Source organism: Oncorhynchus mykiss, chromosome 8, assembly GCF_057628025.1.
Source record: "Oncorhynchus mykiss isolate SJ-2025 chromosome 8, ASM5762802v1, whole genome shotgun sequence".
Lineage (NCBI taxonomy): Eukaryota > Metazoa > Chordata > Actinopteri > Salmoniformes > Salmonidae > Oncorhynchus > Oncorhynchus mykiss.
In genome coordinates this window covers 48,507,843-48,523,144 of record NC_143029.1, presented here as the reverse complement: position 1 = coordinate 48,523,144, position 15,302 = coordinate 48,507,843, and the positions used below count along the sequence as shown (strand labels likewise).

The following is a 15,302-nucleotide window of genomic DNA, read 5'->3' as shown; positions in this document are numbered from 1 at the left end:
GGCATGGTGCAATGTCACTGAGAATGCTGCCCCTACTTTAGACATCAATGATCTTGCCACAAAGTTCACCAGCACAACACAGGATGTCCCACACAGTGAGCCACCACCACGAGTGAAGAATCGATTGAACACACTGTTTGGTTAAATGGAACAACCAAGCACATCTGCATGTACTCGAAACACCAGAAAATTTGAGGAGTACCTCATCCCCCTTTTCTTCCACCGGTTTAACATTCTGGAATACACACAATAACACATACAAATATATACAAAAGTATGTGGACACCACTTCAAATTAGTGGATTCGGCTATTTCAGCCACACCCGTTTCTTACAGGTGTATAAAATTGTGCACACAGCCATGCAATCTCTATAGACAAACATTGGCAGTAGTATAGCCTAACAGTAGAGCTCAGTGACTTTCATGTGGCACCGTCATAGGAGGCCACCTTTCCAACAAGTCAGTTCTTAAAATTTCTGCCCAGCTGGAGCTGCCCCGGTCAAATGTAAGTGCTGTTATTGTGAAGTGGAAACGTCAAGGAGCTACAATGGCTCAGCCATGAAGTGGTTGGCCACACAAGCTCACAAAACGGGGCCACCGAGTGCTGAAGCATGCATCGTCTGTCCTCAGTTGCAACACTCACTACTGAGTTCCAAACTGCCTCTGGAAGCAATGTCAGCACAATAACTGTTCATCTGGAGCTTCATGAAATGGGTTTCCATGGCCGTGCAGCCGCACACAAGCCTAAGATCACAATGCCAGGCGTCAGCTGGAGTGGTGTAAAGCTCGCCGCCATTGGAGTCTGGAGCAGTGGAAACACTTTCTCTGGAGTGATGAATCACTCTTCACCATCTGGCAGTCCCCGACGGACATCCACATACTTTTGGTCATGTAGTGTAACTAACACTGAGAAGAGTTGCTTCTGAGTACCTACATGTCCCCAACATCAACCGCCGCTGTGGAGCGGCTTTTCAGCGTTGGAGGCCGTATCCCTCTTTACCAGGTGGTGTCAGAGTAAGGCCCTAAAAGTTGTTAAAGACTCCATCCACTGAAGTCATAGACTGTTCTCTCTGCTACCGCACTGCAAGCCGTACCGATGCATCAAGTCTGGAACCAGCAGGACCCTGAACAGCTTCTACAGCCATAAGCCATAAGACTGCTAAATCGTTAAAGGTGCAATATGCAGAAATCGCTACACCCTTTCCTGATTGCTAAAATTCTAATAGTTAGCCTAATTTCAGTTTGTGACAAAACAAGCAGTCATTGTGTAAAGAGTCATTGGACCATCTAAACCTGTGAAATATATTTTCCATAACCAAAAATATTGTATTTTCAACTGTTTGAAGCTTGTGTACAAGACTGAAAGTAAAAAGACGCAAAAACGGAACTTAAGCACGGGAATCATAGAAATAGCTCTCATAGACCAATTCTACCGCTTCTTAGGCTTGCTTTCAATGAGATTGACAGATCTATAACTCGCATTTCTATGTGAATTTGGTCAGTCTGCCAAAAAGTTAGATTTTGCAGCTTTATATAGTCCAGGTGGCTATTTGGTTAACTTTCTGCATTGACCCGTTTTGCAACTCATCACAGTACGCTGCAGTACGCTGCTGCTACTATTTTCTAATTTATTCGTAATTATACAGTATGTACAGTGGGGCAAAAAAGTATTTAGTCAGCCACCAATCCTTATTTTCCACCATAATTTGCAAATAAATTCATAAAAAATCCTACAATGTGATTTTCTGGATTTTTTTTCTTCTCATTTTGTCTGTCATAGTTAAAGTGTACCTATGATGAACATTACAGGCCTCTCTCATCTTTTTAAGTGGGAGAACTTGCACAATTGGTGGCTGACTAAGTACTTTTTTGCCCCACTTTACATATCTACCTCAATTACCTCATACCCCTGCACAACGACTCAGTACTGGTACCCCTTGTATATAGCAGAGTTATCTGTCTCATTGTGTATCTATTATTACTTTTATTATTACTCATTTGACTTTTCTATTATTTCTCTATTTTCTTTCTCTCTGCATTGTTGGGAAGGACCTGTAAGCATTTCACTGTTAGTCCAAATAAATCAAATCAAATTTTGTCACATGCGCCGAATACAACAGGTATATCAGGACCTTACAGTGAAATGCTTACTTGCGAGCCCTTAACCAACAATGCAGTTTAAGAAAAATACCCCCCCCCCCCCAAAAGAAAGTAACAAAGAATGAAAGATTAGCAGTAAAATAATAATAGCTAGGCTATATACAGGGGGTACCGGTACAGAGTCAATGTGCGGTGGCACTGGTTAGTCAAGGTAATTTAAACATGTGGGTAGAGTGGGGGGCAATGCAAGTAGTCTGGGTAGTCATTTGATTAGATGTTCAACAGTCTTATGGCTTAGGGGTAGAAGCTGTTTAGAAGCCTCCTGGACCTAGACTTGGCGCTCCAGTACCACTTGCCGTGCCTGTGACAAATACAATTTTATTTGATCAGACTACATCACTGCTCAATGTCTGACAAGATTTTTGAAACCCTGATGTTTTTTAAATGGAAAATGGCTTCTTGTTCTCTTTCATGAGACACCAATGTAAAGTATAAGCCATACTTTTTTTATTAAAAAGCGAAATGAGGCCTTTACATGTTAAGTAGTTTGTTATTTCAAATGAAACTAATGAGTACATTCACAACTATTTTAAAATACATCCAAATAATTATACTATCTTTCAAATACTTCCAACAATATGTATTTGAAGTAATTGTAAATACATGCCAATACTTTCTAAATGGCATTTAAGAAATAGATTCCGAAGGTCCCCACAGTGGAGGTGTCATAATACCCATAAAACTTCAAACAGGGAAATTTGTTCCAATAATTTTTCCTCCATTCATTTTTCCCATAGTAAATTTTAGAAACACTTAACATAAGGGCTGTGTTTCGTGTAGGCTTACCCTGGCTTGATGTTTTGATAACAAGGTGACTAGAAGTCTAATCATGCAACACAACCCTCAAGGCCATGCCACACCGACAAGTCCATTCATAGATAGTACATAGTTGCCACCATAATTAAGTGAGAATACGCAAGAGGTCGACAATGAAAAGTATAAAGTTAAAGAGCACAATAAAAGTTGAAAAACAAAAGTTAAAACACTCAGTGAGCCAAAAAGATCAAAGGTCTTAATAATTCGGTATATCCCAATGATTTAAAAAAAATGTCCCCCCTTTTTCAGTAGCTATTAACAGTTGAACAGGGGGCTGTTATTACAAGATTAAGGTTTTCACAAAATATGTGGTAATTGTTGCTCCAACACTCCGTTCTATAACACTGATGTCTTTTCTGCAGAGGAGTGATAAAGAACCGCATAATGTTTTCCTTCCAAATTCCCTCAGTCAATGAGCTTGTTGATTTCCATTGTGATTGGCGCAAGGTTTCCCACTCCACAAAAATGACCATGTTACCCTCCCATTCCCATTTGTCCTTTAAGTATAGTGGATTTTTAGATTTGGACTTTAAGAAGCCATTGTATAGTCTGGAGGCTGCATGTTTCTGATTTACATGCAGATATTAATATTGTACTATAGTCTCCGACTTAATTAAAGGGGTGACATATTTGGAGATACTGTATCTATGGAAATCTTGACCTTCTAATCTTTGTCTGTCTTAGTACTTGGAAGCTTTGGAGTGCCCCCCTTGTGTACAAAAGTACAGCAGGCTGAGAGAATGGGATTGATTGTTGATAGGTCACTCCTTTAGATGGAAAACCAAGCACAGTTTTGGGTATGAAATCATTTTGATAATTTTATCAATTATCCAAAAGACATTTGGCTCAATCAAGCTATGACTTATTGACTCATTTTGAGCAACATGTGTTTTTCTTCATCTCATAGGAAATAAATCCTGGGGAGGGAAAAGTTTGTGCATACATGTATTAGACAAGTCTGTTGCTTCCCTATTTGGCCACTAGATGGAGTCAATGAACTACCACATGAGTATGCCTCCAGCACCAGCCCCTTCTGCTATGTAGCCCTGTATGGGCCGTTAAGCTTTGCAAACAGATAAGAGTTGTGTAATACTTTTTGACAGCAACAAAACAATTTGTTGGTGGGAATTGTGTCTGTGCATGACTCCATGTATTTGTGCATTTGTGAGGGACTGTAGATGTTTATTTCTTAATGCACATTTGAGACACAATAACAGTGACCTAAATTGTTTTAAAGACATGGGTATATTTACAATGATTATGTTGAGAATTGTCATTGTGAACATCATAGGCATCATAGGCATTTTATACAACTTTTTGTTTATGACAATTTCACTCTCACTGTGAATGCTTAACATACTCATCACAAATATGGTATTTCCTACTTAGAAAGTATTTCAAAGAATGTATAAGTTTATTGATATGCTCCTGACAAAGAAATTGATACAAATAATATCCATAACATAGAGATGGATAGAGGGTACACTTGCCAAAAAAGCGGCAGAGCTTTACACGTTTTCAGACTATACACAATCCAGCACAGTAGGGGATGGTATGGACCTTTTCCGTTTGTTTACAAACTGCTTATACTTTAAAATGGAGATAGTCCACAATGGCGCTGCCCATGCTGTCACAAAATCCATCATTGCAAAGAAAAGAGGTGTCTTCTCTTTCCCATCTCTCTGCTTTCTGAACAAATGCACAAAAAAAAGACACGAAAACAACATGGCTGAATTGGCAGAACATTATAGACCACTGCAAATGCATTAGACCAGTACAGGACAAATGTTGTCATGGTTAGCTCTTTCCAATCCCTGGCATCGTGAAACACAAACCCCCAACCAGACTGTGAATGTCCATCCAGCAAAATTGAGAAGTCACTAGGAAAAATGAGAAGGTCTTTGGACCAGCCAAAGAAGAGTCTCATCATAACCAACGCTTCTAGCAATGTACCCAAGACGTCTTTGTCGACATTCCCCCAGCTCTCAGAAAGGGACCTCTTCCTTCCCCATGTCACTGCCTCAGCCTCAGCAATGGTCGGATAACCAAAGAAGATAAAAGTCTAATGCAAGAGTGGGCAACCGGGGGGGAAAAAACATTACAACCTCTGCATCATGGAATAGAGAGCATGTATGCAAACAAGTTTGTACAGACCTCAATTATTATGAGGGACTTCTGGTCGCAAGTGAAAGGTTGTACTATGACCGTGCCTTCAAAGCGAGAGTGCTTGTGTGGTGTCCGTGTCTGACATAACTGAGGAGCGCCCGGGGCCTCCCTGGATCTTGCGGAGTTTCCCCTTGGCCGGCCAGCAGTGGTAGATGCGGAGAAGCTTGAGGATGTCTCTGCGGAAGCGTACGCCCACAAACACATACAGGAAGGGATTGAGGCAGGCGTGCGTGTAAGCCAGGCTCTTCAGCACCTGGCTGACCACATTGAACCGCTTTGCCGCACTGCAGTCTGTCTGAGTGCTGTTGGCCGCCTGGGTGGCCTCCATCACCAGCACGCTGTTGTACGGCAACTGGGAGAGGACAAACACAGCCACCACCACCAGGATCACGCGCAACGCCTTGTGTTTCTGGAAGCTGCGGGTTTTGAGCAGGGTGCGGATGATGCCGGCGTAGCAGAACACCATGACCAGCAGGGGCAGGCAGAAGCCCATGCAGATCTGAAGCCCCAGGACCATGATCTTGGTGCGGTTGTCCTGGTTACTCCAGTAGACCATGGTGCAGTAGCCCCGGCCCTCCAGATTCTTGACATTGGCGAACATGAACTCAGGCAGGGCCAAAGCCACGGCCAGTAGCCAGACGCAGGCGCACACCAATTTGCTGCAGCTCAGGCGCTGTCTCTTGGAGTTCTGGGCCATGGTGGTCTGGACGATGACCACGTAGCGATCAACGCTGATGCAGGTGAGCAGCAGCATGCTGCTGAAGAAGTTGATCTTGTAGAGGGCTGAGGTGACCTTGCAGAGACCCGAGCTGAAGTTCCATCCCTGGGTGGCCTCCACGGCCCAGAGGGGCAGAGTGCCCAGGAAGAAGAGGTCGGCCACAGCTAGGTTCAACAGGTAGACATCGGTCATGGTCTTGAGACGCTGGCGGAAGTGCAGGTAGATCCAAACCACGGTCAGGTTGCCCAGGCCGCCCAGGATGATGATGGTCCAGTAGAGAGGGGGTTCGTACTGGCCTCGGAATGCCCTGACGGGAGATTTGTCGCACATAAAGTCTTCCAGATCGTCCTCACCAGCCGTGGGGGTGAAGCTGGAGTCATAGTCATACACCTGTGAATGAGAGGAAAGCATACTGTAGCTTGTTGGACATGTGGACCAATTGTGCAAGTAAATGATACGAGCTCAAAACACAGTATAGACCAGGGGTCTCCAATATTTTATTTCATAAGAGCGACAAAAAAAAACGTATGTAATTGATCACTTGAAACAGTTATGAATTAAAATAATACAAATTTGATGTGAAAAAAAATGCTTTTTCATACAAATATAACACACAATCTTTTACACAGTAGTAACCAATATATAAGTTGTTTACCTCTGAAGCCATTGGTGAAGTCACCAAGTCACCTATAATTGGCATCTAAAAAGAGAAGGAAGAGCAAAACAACGTAGTCAGGAAAATAATGCACAGCTATTCAACATATGTCATTGTGTAATATTGGCAGGCCTATATAGTAATGTTTGCTCCATTTCTCACAGTCTTCTGCTTGTAGATAGTCAATGCTTCACAAATTCTATATTTTCTCTAGACTTGCGTATCATTGCACATTGTTAGGCAAGAACACATCCTCCTTGTTTTACCATTTCAGTCAATCTGACGGAAATATCACAAAACAATGTGTCATGACATTTAGAAATGTCCTCGCTTAGCGTTTTGATAATTTTGATTGCACATCATTTAGAAATAAATGAAGGATGGTGAAGTGTCTAAATATCAAACATACATCCTGTCTGTGGCTAATCTATTTCTGAGCATGATGTAAAGAAACAAAGTCAGACAAAAATACTACAACACCATAAAGTGCTTACTTTATAGTAAAACATGGCGTTATTGATAGAACACTACATGAGACCAGCTTTTCAGACAATTTGACTTACTGTCGTTCTCTGCTATTGTGAGTGAGATGTCAATCAGGCGCTTGAAATCAAAATGCTTGTTGGTCGCTTCCTTATCGCTAAGTTGCTTTAGGGAACTGTCTGGTAACAGTCTGTTGTTCTGCAGAGGCTTTTGAAGAATTTAGTTGAACCACAAGTGACGTGCGTGAAATCAGTATGCAAAACAGAGTGATATTCTATAGTATTAATTTGGGTGTTTTGCCCCTCTTGCCAGTGCAAACCTGCAGCATGCATAAATACTTTTTTAAACTTCTCAGGGTTATTAGTCATTTATGACATTGTGAATGTACCTGTCCTGTATACAATGGATGAGTCATAGGAAATTACTTTTTCGATTCTCAGCAGAATTGTCTTCTGCCCTATGAATGCTTTCAAGACACGTTTGTTCACATACCAATTTACAGTAAATTGTTCCGTGGTGTACTTATTTCGATTTTGGTTCAGAGATTTCGCTTTGAAATCTCCAATGTGACAATGTGTTTTAGACTTCTTGACTGTAGATTAAGCATATGCATTATGCATTATGATTTTTGCTGAGGGCACCCACACATATACACACACACTCACCACACACATAATTATCCTCTTCCCTCCTCTTAGGAGTGAAGGCCTATACTGCACAAATTTACTTAGGTTGTTACTTCAGGCACCATGGCGTAATTTTGTGGTTACCATTTCCTAATATTACTGTAATTGATTGAGGAGATGGTCCACTCACCTTGGCTAGCGAGTCCACTAACCTGGTGTCGCGGGGGCTGAATCGGTCCCTGATTAGAGGGAAGGATGAAAACCAACACTGTAACATAAGGCTGCAACATGGGTGGGGGTAGAAACCTATTGTTCTATTGCTTAAATCCTAATTATATACAGTATGTTATTATATATTATATTTATGTAGATTTTAGTCTGTCTCTACTTGTCAAACATTGGCTTGGTAAGTAGAGGTGCCGGGTTGACACTGGAGCAGATAAGTAAGGTGATACACTCAAAACAAATGCCGCCAAGTTAAAAACAGCTCAAAGTGTGATTGTACCTTTGTTTTTTTACTCTGCATAACACCCACTGTTCAAGAGCGACACAGTGTCAGGCATGCTATCATATGAAGATTGAGTCGTAAGCAATCAGATGAATTGAAGACAAGACAACGCAACATTTGCATTGTATGCATGGTCCAAAACCGTTATGACATGTGTTGGTATTAAGTTTTGAAAATGTTTCAAATGTTGTAATGTAGATAGATAGGGTTTACACTCTTAGAAAAAAGGGTTCCAAAAGGGTTATTCAGCTGTACACACAGAACTATTTTTGGTTCTGTGGAAAGGATTCTACATCAAATCAAATGTATATACAGTATGTCACTTTTTTTTTTATTTAACTAGGCAAGTCAGTTAAGAACAAATTCTTAATTTCAATGACGGCCTAGGAACAGTGGGTTAACTACCTGTTCAGGGGCAGAACGACCTTGTCAGCTCGGGGGTTTGAACTTGCAACCTTCCGGTTACTAGTCCAACGCCCTAACCACTAGGCTACCCTGCGCCAAATACAGCCTTACTGTGAAATGCTGAATACAACGGGTGTAGACCTTACCGTGAAATGCAGAATACAACGGGTGTAGACCTTACCGTGAAATGCTTACTTACAAGCCCTTAACCAACAGTGAAGATTTTAGAAAATAGAGTTAAGAACATTTATAACATTTTTACTAAATTATCTAAAGTTAAAAAAAAGACAAGAGGTTATATACAGGGAGGACCGCTACAGAGTCAATGTGCGGCAGGGGTACAGATTAGTCGAGGTAATTTGTAAATGACTATGCATAGATAATAACAGTGAATAACAGCAGTTTTTTTTTAAAGGGTGGGGGGGACAATGCAAATAGTCCGGGTGGCCATTTGATTAATTGTACAGCGGTATTATGGCTTGGGGGTAGAAGTTGTTAAGGTGCTCTGGTAGCGCTTGCCGTGCGGTAGCAGAGAAAACAGCCTATGACTTGGGCGACTGGAGTCTTTGACCATTTTTTGGGCCTTCCTCTGACACATATATAGGTCCTGGATGGCAAAACGCTTGGCACCAGTGTTGTACTGGACTGTACGCACTACCCTCTGTAGTGCCTTACAGTCAGATGCCAAGCAGTTGCCATACCAGGTGGTGATGCAACCATTCAGGATGCTCTCGATGGTGCAGCTGTAGAAACTTTGAGGATCTGGGGACTCCTATGGGGGAAAAGGTGTTGTCTTGCCATCTTCACAACTTTCTTTGTGTGTTTGGACCATGATAGTTTGTTGGTGATATGGACACCAAGGAACTTGAAACTCTCGACCTGCTTCACTACAGCCCCATCAATGTGAATGGGGGCATCTTCTGACCTCCTTTTTCTGTTGTCCACGATCATCTCCTTTGTCTTGCTCAAGCTGAGGGAGAGGTTGTTGTCCTGGCACCACACTGCCAGTTCACTGACCTCCTCCCTATAGGCTGTCTCATCATTGTCGGTGATCAGGCCTACCACTATTGTGTTGTCAGCAAACTTAATGAGGGTGTTGGAGTCGTGCTTGTCCACACAGTCGTGGGTGAACAAGGAGTACAGGAGAGGACTAAGCATGCACCCCTGAGGGGCCCCCTTATTGAGGATCCGCGTAGCAGATGTGTTATTGCCTACCCTTACCACCTGGGGGGCTGCCCATTGGGAAGTCCAGGATCCAGTTGCACAGGGAGGTGTATAGTCTCAGGGTCCTTAGCTTGGTAATGAGCTTTGTGGGCACTATGGTGTTGGACGCTGAGCTGTAGTCAATGAACAGCATGATCACATAGGTGTTCCTTTTGTCCAGATGGGAAAGAGCAATGTGGAGTGCGATTGAGATTGCGTCATCTGTGGATCTGTTGGGGTGGTATGCAAATTGGAGTGGGTCTAGGGTTTCCGGGATGATGAGGTTGATGTGAGTCATGACCAGCCTTTCAAACTTCATGGCTACGGACATGAGTGCTACGGGTCGGTAGTCATTTAGCCAGGCTACCTTTGCTTTCTTTGGCACAAGGACTATGGTGGTCTGCTTGAAACATGTAGGACATACTTGGACAGGGAGAGGTTCAAAATGTCAGTGAAGACACTTGCCAGTTGGTCCACGCAGGATTTGAGTACACATCCTGGTAATCCATCTGGCCCCACGGCCTTGTGAATGTTGACCTGTTTAAAGGTCTTGCTCACATCGGCTACAGAGTGGATGATCACACAGTCATCCAGAACAGCTGGTACTCTCATCATGCATGCTTCAGTGTTGCTTGCCTCAAAGCGAGCATAAAAGGAATTTAGCTTGTCTGGTAAGCTCACATCACATCGCTCACATCCCATCGCTCATGGCTGGATTTCCCTTTGTAGTCCATATAGTTTACAAACCCTACCACATCCGACTAGCATCAGAGCCGGTGACTGAGGTGGTATACTCCTCAATGCCATTGGATGAATCCCGGAACATATTCCAGTTTGTGCTAGCAAAACAGTCCTGTAGTGTAGCATCATCTGATGCGGACACCAGTGAGAGAGTCACTGGTACTTCCTGCTGTAGTTTTAGCTTGTAAGCAGGATTCAGGAGGATAGAATTATGGTCAGATTTGCCAAATGGAGGGCGAGGAAGAGCTTGGTATGCATCTCTATGTGGAGTAAAGGTGGTCTAGAGTTTTTCCCCTCTGGTTGCACAAGTGACATAAAGCCTATGACATGATGGTAGAAATTATATCAAAAGGATTTTAGTTTGCCTGCATTAAAGTCCCAGGCCACTATGGGCGCTGCTTCTGGATGAGCATTTTCTTGTTTGCTTATGACCTTAAACAGCTTGAGTGCAGTCTTAGTGTCAGCGTCAGTTTGTGGTGGTAAATAGATGGCTACGAAAAATATAGATGAACTCTCTTGGTAGATAGTGTGGTCTACATCTTATCATGAGGTACTCAGGCAAGCAATACCTCAATCCTACCTTAATATTAGATATTGAGCACCAGCTATTATTGACAAATAGACACACAGCTACGTCTTACCAGACGTAGCTGTTCCTTCATGCGATGCACGGAAAACCCAGCCAACTGTATATTATCCATGTTGTCATTCAGCCACGACTCGGTGAAGCATGAGAAATTACAGTTTTAATGTCCCGTTGGTAGGATAGTCTCGAACGGAGCTCATCCAGTTTATTCTCCAGCGATTGCGCGTTGGCCAGTAGAACGGATGGTAGAGGCGGGTTACCCACTCGCCGACTAATTCTCACAAGGCAACCTGATCTGCGACCTCTGTATCTCCTTCTTTTCTTCAAGCGAATGATGGCGATTTGGGCCTTGTCCGGGAGCAACATTATATCCTTTGCGTCAGACTCATTGAAGAAAAAATCTTCATCCAGTTCAGGGTGAGTAATCGCTGTTCTGATATCCAGAAATTATTTTTGGTCATAGACATTAGCATCAACATTATGTACAAAATAAGTTACAAACAATGCGAAAAAAAAACACACAAAATAGCACAATTGGTTAGGAGCCAGTAAAACAGCAGCCATCCCCTCCATTGCCATTCTACATGGAACCCAAAATGGTTCTTCAAAGGGTTCTCCTATGGGGACAGCTGAATAACCCATTTAGGTTGTAGATAGGAGGTTCTAAGAGTTCAGGTTATTTTAGGTTCTAAAAGTGTATGAACATTAATTTCAAAATGTCTAGTCCAGTAATAACATCCCATCCCTGGATGCCCCCGGCAGAATATGGAAAGTCGACACTTTCATGCTTGCCTTGACTCGACTTTTAGGCCGCTGTACTGTGTTAATTAGCAACTAGTGATATTTCACCTGTCATATCAAGTGCATCTGCACATCATTTGAGAGAAGACATATTGAGAAACACAAACGTGGACGGGAAAAGCAGTATAACTTTATGGAAATTAGACAGAAGTGTGTGTGTGTCCTACACTGTAAAAAGATACATTTTAAAACTTTGCTTGAACTCTTCATCATAAGGGACTGCTTATAATGATAATAAAGCCTATAACCACTGTAATGACACAAATCAGTGTTTACACCAGCAAACTGACGAGGCATATTGCTAACCGATAGCTTAGTTAGACAACAGCTTTTGCCCCGACACTATAAAGCCAGATGCCATAAGCTGACACAAACATAACTGTTTAAAACATCTGGCATGCTATTTTTTAGTGTTATGTAGAACTTATGGTGAAGGGTGAAGGTAAAGTGAATAAGACTGTGTGTATGTGTGTGTGGGGGAGGGGGGCAGGGCGGGGTGAGAAGCCAGACTGAGGCAGACTGTGTCTTACCCTCTGTCCTCTCTGGAGGGGTTAGTGTGTGAGGGTTCTAACCTGCTCCCTTTTAGGATGAACGTCCTGGAAACATAACCTTCTAGATCCTTTGACCAGGACACACACATCTCAACCTCCACAAATGTGAGTGTGTCTGTGTGTGGTTGCATGTGTATGTCAGTTGTTTAAGTCTATGCTGTGTGGTTTATGTGCGGTCTATCTGTAGTCAGAAGGAGTTGGGGTGCAGACAGCAGACGGTGGGAGTGGAGGTGTTTAGGGTGAAGAGGACGGTGTACTCAGTGGAGGACACCCCAGCCACGGCTACTTCCTACCTGATGGTTAAGAGGACATCACTTCTACAATCAATCAAATTAATAAGGCCTCTTTTACACCAGCAGTAGTCACAACGTGCTTTTACAGTAACCAGAGAAACCAGGGACATTCAGGGCACCACTACTCCTGCCATCTCTTTCTCCCTGTGTGATGTCATATCCTGTTCCTGTTTAGGCACCTTGCCAGCCGAGTGCAGGTGGGCTCCCCCATCAACATGAGGCTCTTGCTGCTCCCGCCCCAAACAAACACAGATACACACACACACTTTTAGGATTGTTCCCCTATTTACATGTTTGTGTGGGATGATATGTCAGTGTTTGAGAAGAAGTGTCTGGTGTGGGAGGAGGACATGCAGATGTACTAGTTCCTGGACAGAAAGGTGACATATTAGTCTTTCCCTACACTCTACCCCTTACCACCTACTCTCACTCTAGCCCCTTACTCTTAAACCACTAACCCCCAAGTTTCCAACATGACCTGACAGGAGGATTTGAAGGCGGAGCAGGCCTCATACCTGCGGCAGCACCCTGAGCCCCACGCCATGATGGCTGACATTTTGCAGTTCCTGTTACTACGAAAACCGAGCAACATCTTCATGTTCACCCGAGAGTACTTTCCCTTCGCCTCCCACTGACCCCCAGGGGACACCTTCAACTAGTATGTACCTTATGTATGTACCTTATCAAATATGAATGTTTTTATGTATGTTTTGTATTTTATTTTGTGATACAAACAAAAACAGTAGACAGTAAAAACAGTATGAGCTACACTAACAAATCCCAGTCAACTCTGTTGATATGGCAGGCAATCACAAGAGTTACAATTAAAGTCGGAAGTTTAGACAACTACATTTAAACTCAGGTTTTCACAATTCCTGACATTTCATCCAAGTAAAAATTCCTTGTCTTAGGTTAGTTAGGATCACCACTTTATTTTAAAACCTCTCTGGGATAGCCAATAGGGTTAGGGTTAGGGATAGGGTTAGCCAATAGCCAGGGAAAATGCAGAGCGCCAAATTCAAATAAAATACTATAAAAATCGAACTTTCATTAAATCACACATGTAAGATGCCAAATTAAAGCTACACTCGTGAATCCAGCCAACATGTCAGATTTCAAAATGTTTTTTTGGCAAAAGCATAAGATGCTATTATCTGATGATAGCACAAAAGTAAACAAAGAGAGAAGCATATTTCAACCCTGCAGGCGCTACACAAAACGCAGAAATAAAATATAATTCATGCCTTAACTTTGACAAGCTTCTTTTGTTGGCACTCCAATATGTCCCATAAACATCACAAATGGTCCTTTTGTTCGATTAATTCCGTCGATATATATCCAAAATGTCAATTTATTTGGTGCGTTTGATCCAGAAAAACACAGCTTCCAACTTGCGCAACGTCACTACAAAATATCTCAAAAGTTACCTGTAAACTTTGCCAAAACATTTCAAACTATTTTTGTAATCCAACTTTAGTTATTTTTAAACGTTAATAATCGATCAAATTGAAGACGGGATGATCTGTGTTCAATACAAAAAGAAAACAAACTGATGCAACTTTTCTGGTCATGCGCCTCTCTCAAACAGTCCACTTCAAGTGACTCTCATTCAAGATGGCCGTACTTCTTCATTACACAAAGGAAAAACCTCAACCAATTTCTAAAGACTGGTGACATCCAGTGGAAGCGGTAGGACCTGCAAACAAGTCCCTTAAAAATGGTTTCCCAATGAAAACCCATTGAAAAGACACCTCAAAAAATATATCTGAATGGTTTGTCCTCTGTGTTTTGCCTGCTACATAAGTTATGTTATACTCACAGACATGATTCAAACAGTTGTAGATACTTCAGAGTGTTTTCTATCCAAATCTAATAATAATATGCGTATCTTATATTCTGGGGATAAGTAGCAGGCAGTTGAATTTGGGCACGCTATTTATCCAAAAGTGAAAATACTGCCCCCTATCCCGAAAAAGTTTTAAGAATGTGAAATGTCAGAATAATAGTTGAGAGAATGATTTATTTCAGCTTTTATTTCTTTCATCACATTCCCAGTGGGTCAGAAGTTTACAGACACTCAATTAGTATTTGGTAGCATTGCCTTTAAATTGTTTAACTTGGGTCAAACGTTTCGGGTAGCCTCCCACAAGCTTCCCACAATAAGTTGGGTGAATTTTGGCCCATTCCTCCTGACAGAGCTGGTGTAACTGGGTCAGGTTTGTAGGCCTCCTTGCTCGCACACGCTTTTTCAGTTCTGCCCACAAATTTTCCATAGGATTGGGGTCAAGGCTTTGTGATGGCCACTCCAATACTTTTACTTTCTTGTCATTAAGCCATTTTGCCACAACTATAGAAGTATGCTTGGGGTCATTGTCCATTTGGAAGACCCATTTGCGACCAAGCTTTAAGTTGACTGACTGATTGTCTTGAGATGTTGCCTCAATATATCCACAGAAATTTTCGTCCTCATGATGCCATCTATTTTGTGAAGTGCACCAGTCCCTCCTGCAGCAAAGCATCCCCCAACATGATGCTGCCACCCCCGTGCTTCATGGTTGGGATGGTATTCTTTGACTTGCAAGCCCTTTCC

General features: G+C 42.4%; 1 protein-coding gene across 2 annotated transcripts; it reads right to left on the bottom strand.

The window, feature by feature from the left end:
• Positions 1 to 4,137: 4,137 nt before the first annotated feature.
• On the bottom strand, positions 4,138 to 14,389 carry ccr9a (C-C motif chemokine receptor 9a). Of its 2 annotated transcripts, XM_090242402.1 has the most exons (4): positions 13,963 to 14,389; positions 7,815 to 7,863; positions 6,516 to 6,560; positions 4,138 to 6,250 (listed from the first exon to the last, which is right to left on the bottom strand). In XM_090242402.1, the coding sequence occupies exons 3-4, from the start codon at positions 6,558 to 6,560 to the stop codon at positions 5,189 to 5,191; spliced, it is 1,107 nt and encodes a 368-aa protein (XP_090098528.1). In that variant the 5' UTR covers positions 7,815 to 7,863; positions 13,963 to 14,389; the 3' UTR covers positions 4,138 to 5,188.
• Between the last annotated feature and the right edge of the window lie 913 nt (positions 14,390 to 15,302).

Excerpts from the sequence above, each read along its gene's own strand:
- ccr9a (XM_090242402.1), bottom strand. The coding sequence starts at position 6,560 with ATGCCAATTATAGGTGACTTGGTGACTTCACCAATGGCTTCAGAG. Across the intron at positions 6,251-6,515 it reads CTTCACCAATGGCTTCAGAG|GTGTATGACTATGACTCCAG; the intron begins GTAAACAACTTA and ends TCTCATTCACAG.